The following is a 6,264-nucleotide window of genomic DNA, read 5'->3' as shown; positions in this document are numbered from 1 at the left end:
TCTGTTAAAATAGAACGTCAACGGTTTCTTGTAGACGTATCTGCTTTAAAAAAAAACGTTTTCTTCTTTTCTGATTCACCAGAATATTCTGTAATTCATTTTCTAATTGTAAACAAACTTCGCGAACACCTGGTTTCAATTTTGTTTCAACCATTTTCATGTCTACGAAATCACCACGTTAAAATGTTTGGACCAACTGAATACTGAATGTAGCAAAACATGAAACGTGTGAATACAATCGTTGATTTTTATTTTTCATTGAAAGTGAATCAGTCAGACTGCGTCAGCGAAACTGACAAGTGAGAACCCGCCTTTAGAGACATATGCCAGATGGCAGTAAAGGAAAACAAAACAAAAGTATTTAAGTGTGGAGGATGTTTGAAGATCATAATTATTGAAACACTTTAACCGACTCTGTAACTCGTTACCCAAGGCAAAAAAGTTAAACGCAAACAACTTTATTGATAAATGTATTGTTTCTACTTTGAAAAATACTAATGGGCCTTAAAATTAAACAAGTTTTAAATTTTTTTTTAGTAAAATGAGAATAATTTATTCGCAGTCGAAAAAATTGTTTCCGCGTGTTGTTTAGGGTCAAATATTTCAAGTTAATGTATTCAAAAAGCAGGAATTACTATTTTAGGAACGAAACATTTTCTTATTCAACATGGCGGCTTCACTTTGTTGTTTTGGAGATTAAGATGGAGTAGTTCGAGTAGTCGCATACTGGACTAATAAAGTCGCAGTTCAGCCTTAACAGGTAGTATACTAGTTGCAAGATTGCCTAATTTAGTCATCCTAGAGTCTAGCTTGTGCCGCCCTCTATATTCTAAATAAACGAGGGAGTGGATAAAGTATCGGTAATATGTCGATGTATATTTAAATTTAGTTTTATATGTACCTTTCTTATGTCATTTTAATTAAGCTTTTTTTATAAAAAAAACAAAAACAGCACTGAAGTGTCTGACTGAACAGAACAATGAAGTGAAAATTTAAGATTTAAGGTCAATACAGTTGCAAAAAGGTAGTGGCTCGACGTCCTATCAACGAATAAGAATAAGAATAAGGAAATCTAAACAACGTTGGAATTAGTAAAACAGACGACGTTTGCATAACGTTGGAATAGGTCCTGAAAGTGACGTCGGAAAACTCTTTATTGCCCAACATTGTAACTACGTTGTCCGAATCACCTAAAGATCACTTAAGCAAAAAAGGTTACAAGACAACGTTTATTCGACGTCGCAGAAGCTTTTACTTTGTTGTAGTACTAGTTCAACGTCGGCACAACGTCACAACAACGTTTACATTTATTTTAATTCCCAAGGTACAACTATTTTTTGTAACTAATCCAACGTCGTGTTTAGTAAATATGTGGTCGCAAGTCGTGAAAATGCTACTTGGGGAGTTGTTTTTGTTTATTTTGTCTTATTCATAAAAAATAGTATCGCGGTATGCCAAACAGCACGTTAGAGTTTAAAGGGTCTCACGATTAAATTCTCTTACTCAAACGTAAAACAAAAGTAAATTATTGCGTCCTACTTAACTTTATATTTTAAAATGTTAAATAAACATTCAAATTCCTTTCTTAGTTTCTTTATTCAATTACCCACTAATCATGTCTGTTAAATAGTACTTCTTTTACTTCATCCTTACCACTACCATCGTTACCATTACATTATCACTTAAAATCTCTTAACTTTCAGATCCATTAGAGCATGTTCCCCGGTTCGCTTTTCGAAGACCCATGATGATACACGTGCCTCGTAGCGTTCGGCGTAAAACTGGACAAGCTCGGAGCACCATTCCTCCAGGATAAAGCCGGTGGTCCAACCCTAGCGTACACCGGCTGGTCTGCTTGGGTGGAATTGGGAGAGACCAGGTCCGGAGGGTTGGACTCTTCTCTAGAGTTTTTTCTGTAGTGGTGGTCCTTTTTGGGCCTGCGCAGGGTGTGCGTGGGTGCAAAATAGGAGTCCGAGTAGACTTTCCTGTTGTAGTAGCCTCCGTTGGAGGATGGGTATGGGGATTCGTCGTCTGAGGGGCACGATGGTGAGTTGTTCCAGATCTGGAAAAATGAAACGCTGAATTTAGATATTAAGATACAGGGTGGCGCCTCCCAAACCCCAAACGACGCGGAGGCTCCAGGGAGAACGACACTTTGTATTCAAATTAAATTTTGTGAGCATATTATGTAGGTTAATTCAGAGCACTTTTTAAAAATATAGAGAGATGTCCTCCAAAAAAGTTACATATCAAAGTTGGGTTTTTTGTAATGGAACACCCTATATATTGATTTTTTTTCGAATTCTGAGAAAAATAAAGGTGAGTTTTATTAGAGAAGTATATGACTAAAATGTAAGGCTTTTGACATATTTAACATTTTCTAAAAATAAAGAGGCAACGGTCTAGCTACGTTGAAACACCGGTTCCCATTAGAACACCGAAGTTAAGCGACGTCAGGCGATACTGGTGGATGGACGGGTGACCGGTTCGAAACTCTGTATCGTGCTGTTGTCCAAGGGAAAGACATCCATTTAAAATAAAGGAGTAACTTGCTTTTAAAAGTGACAAATGTTCCATATTAATTTTGTCTCACCCTGTATAACTTTTCGAGTCAAATTTTAATTTGGTTTAAAATGGTTATTGTATATCGAGCTATACAGGGTAAATTAAAATTTAGGCAGCTGTGATTGAAATTTAAAATTTACTCTTCTTCTTCTTCTTTACTCTTCTTCTTCTTCTTCTTCTCCTTTCTTCTCAAACTCTCCTTTTCAGGAGAGAGTTGCGTAGGGTGCCTAGGCTGTCAGGACCATTCTGGCAAAGTACTTTTCTGTTTTTCTTTTTTCTGGGTGGTCACATTTTATGAACCTTCACCGATTTATCCTTCTTAACGACTAACAATTATTGAGGCTATTAAGCAAGTTGCTTTAAGCTCTGCAGCTATTCAGTTATGTATAAGTATGTATAAGTCCCAATAATTACTGTGCATTTCAAGAAAATGTGATTATGAGATTTCAAATTTGCGGCTAGTTTTTTTTTCTTGATTATAAAGTTAATGTTAGGCTTGTTATTAGTAAATATTTAGAGTTTTAAATTACTAACATTCAAAAACAAAGCGATTTGTTTTATGTGTTCTGTCTTGTTGAATTTGAAAAGGATGTCATGCAGGGAAATCGGTTTTTGCTCAAATTAAATAAAAAAAAATGTATATTGTTATATTAAAATATTTTTAATTAATAAACATATATTACTCAAGTTCGTCTTTATCCTTACCTATTATTTTTAACCGTTCTATTTATTACTTAATTTTTTATTATTACACACCAAATTATTTAATTTCAGCAAATTGTTTGTAGTGTGTTCCAGATATGAATGTACTGTATAGGTATCCTATAGATTTTAAGAGATAAAAAAATTGCTAAATATGAAAAAAATTGTGTCTATCTATAGTTTATAGGATATTACAGTCCAACCTTCCCGTCTTGATCTTTTGAGCCATCTGTATAAATAAATACACTGTTTGGCCATTTTTCCTTTGCAAGATTTATAAAACTTTGTTTTCACACAATAATGTGAAATATGTCAAAATCGTTACAGTTTAGGCATATATGCTTCTTTGATAACTGAAAATTCCTAGAATCCGAAAATCAATTAATATATTGGGTGTTCTACACATTTTAAAACAGCAGAAATATGACGTTAATTAAAATTCTATCAGTAACAATGTATCAAGGAATGAAAACAAAATTATATTACCATTGAAACGCGTTTTGATTTTTAGGACTTTTTTTCTTTTCTATAAAACGGTATGGAAATTTGGAAAAGTATAAACTGGATTAACCATTTTAGAACAAGCAAAATTTTTTATGAAGAGTGCATTTTTCTCAAAATGTCAATAATAAAAAAGTTTTGCTTCTTGTAAAAATAATCTGGGCACATACTGTTAGATAAAAATAAATTATAATTATATAGTAACAAAGTTGATAATAACTTACCAGTCTCCTACTTCCTGTAACCAACGTCGTTGTAGCATACGGTGCTGGTGAAATATTCCCCTTCTCATGATTACTAGCCAACGTAGCATCAACCTCAGCATAATCCGCTATCTGCGAACCCCTATCATTCCCTAAATTCGGACTGGCATACTCCTGCACCTGCATCAAGTTGTAATCATTAAACTTCCTCACAGGATACCCGCTTTCCGATCCATATTCCAAGTTATCCGGCCTGGCAACACTGTACTGCTCCTTATAATGCAGCGGATTCGTGTGGAGATTAATATTGCTGTTTCCTTGAGGCAAACTCCCATTACTGTACTCTTTTCTTTGGCTGGATGAGTACTCTCTGTTCTGAGTGAGTTTTGAGTACTCCGGGAAGGTTGAGGTATAATCCGGGATATCTTTATCCAGCCAGAGGGGGGCTTCCTGTTTTGAGGCCAGGGGTGTTGAGAGGACACCTCCGTTTGATCGGGAAGGGGTCATGGTTTTCTTGGAGAGGAGTTGTCTGCGTCTGACGAAGAACATGGCGCCGAAGAGCAGGACCATGACTAGGATCATGCTGATGAGTAGGGCCATGAACCATGTTTCGGTGATGAAGTCGCCTGTCTGCATGTCAGCTCCGATGGGTCTGGAATACATTATTTATAAATATAGTTAAAACAATATAGTTAATATACAAATAATAATACATTATATACAGGGTCGATTTTATGTATGGAAACGATCGATTATTAGGTAAAATATAGGAGGTAACGCAAAAAGTTAAATATAAAAGTTATAGGGTTTATAAATATCTATTAGCGGGTAATAAATTTAAGTATACAGGGTCGGTCATAAAGTCGTGGCACATCAAAGTTTCATTTTTTTTAAATAGAACCCCCTGTATATTATTGCATATTTTTTTTAAATAGAACCCCCTGTATATTATTTAGCATTTATCTATACTAATATATAAAATCCTTAAGTGACTGACATACTGATTAATCACGGTCCTACTCAAACCACTCAACGTAAGAAGCTCAATTTTGGCATACAGGTTGATTCTAGGGTGTAGAGGTTCGATAAGGAGGGATTTTTCGAAATTCCAGTTCCAAGAGGGTGAAACCACCCCTCAAATATTATAATATTTTTTATTTAAAAAACAGTCAAGTTTCCGAAAAAACGCTTAAACACGTATATTTTATTTTGTTTTTTTACATATTTTAAGATTTTTTTAAAAATGTATGTATACATGGTGTTTCGAAAAATCTGGTCATTGATTAATCACGATACTGCTTAAAGCGCTTGACGTAAAAAGCTGATTTTTGGAAAACAGATTGACTTTAGGGTGTAGAGGTTCGATTAGAAGGGTTTTTTCGAAACTCGAATTCTAAGGGGGTGAAACTATCCCTCAAATATTAAAATATTTTTTATTTAAAAACCGGTGAGTTTTTCGGAAAAACTCTTAAACACGTATATTTTATTTTGTTGTTTTACATATTTTAAGATTTTTTATAAATCTCTATAGGGTGTTTCATAAAATATGACCATTGAGTAATTACGATTCTGTTTAAACTACTTGACGTTTAAAGCTGATTTTTGGCAAACGGATTGACTGTAGGGCGTAGAGGTTCGATAAGGAGGGGTTTATCAAATCTCAAATTGAAAACGCCCCTCAAATATTACAATATTTGTTATTTAAAAAAAATCGGTAAAAAAACTTTTAAGTTAAACGGTTTTATCTTATATGCACTGAAAACTAGAAAATAATAATAACAATTAGGTATTTTGAACTTCTAGTTCAGAAATATTTTAGTACTAGGCAGAATAGCTTTTAGGCATATTAGACTAAAATAGAAACGTGGGGCCCATTAACTATTGCTGTAATACTTTCTTCTATACTAAGTGTGGATTGCATCGACTTACTATAATCGTAACTGGAGATTTTGACAATCAATAACCAGCCGTGGCGGCTTCACCAGCGAACGCCGAGCTCATGATCTACCAAAGTATATAAAGATATACTTTGCCATAGGTAGGATTTCAGAGGGGCCCCACGTTTTTATTTTAGTCTAATATGCCTAAAAGCTATTCTGCCTAGTACTAAAATATTTCTGAACTAGAAGTTCAAAATACCTAATTGTTATTATTATTTTCTAGTTTTCAGTGCACATAAGATAAAACCGTTTAACTTAAAAGTTTTTTTACCGATTTTTTATTTTTTAGTTTTTAGTATTTAACGGAAATGCCTACCAAATATTCCTCATTCTATTTAATTCATTTAGTGCAT

The 6,264-nt window shown here is 34.1% G+C and overlaps 1 protein-coding gene across 1 annotated transcript in view; it reads right to left on the bottom strand.

The window, feature by feature from the left end:
* Positions 1 to 1,377: 1,377 nt before the first annotated feature.
* The window catches only part of LOC115881079 (roundabout homolog 2-like), a 550,912-nt gene continuing 546,025 nt past the window's right edge, over positions 1,378 to 6,264 (bottom strand). Inside the window, exons 7-8 of the mRNA XM_030898441.1 lie at positions 3,993 to 4,623; positions 1,378 to 2,062 (exon numbers count right to left, since the gene is read on the bottom strand). Of these exons, the coding sequence (XP_030754301.1) occupies positions 1,709 to 2,062; positions 3,993 to 4,623 (985 nt within the window). The 3' untranslated portion in view covers positions 1,378 to 1,708. The remainder of the gene's footprint in view (positions 2,063 to 3,992; positions 4,624 to 6,264) is intronic.

Source organism: Sitophilus oryzae, unplaced genomic scaffold, assembly GCF_002938485.1.
Source record: "Sitophilus oryzae breed Bouriz unplaced genomic scaffold, Soryzae_2.0 scaffold_1693_pilon_pilon, whole genome shotgun sequence".
Taxonomy (NCBI): Eukaryota; Metazoa; Arthropoda; class Insecta; order Coleoptera; family Curculionidae; genus Sitophilus; species Sitophilus oryzae.
This window is presented reverse-complemented; position numbering and strand designations above follow the sequence as displayed.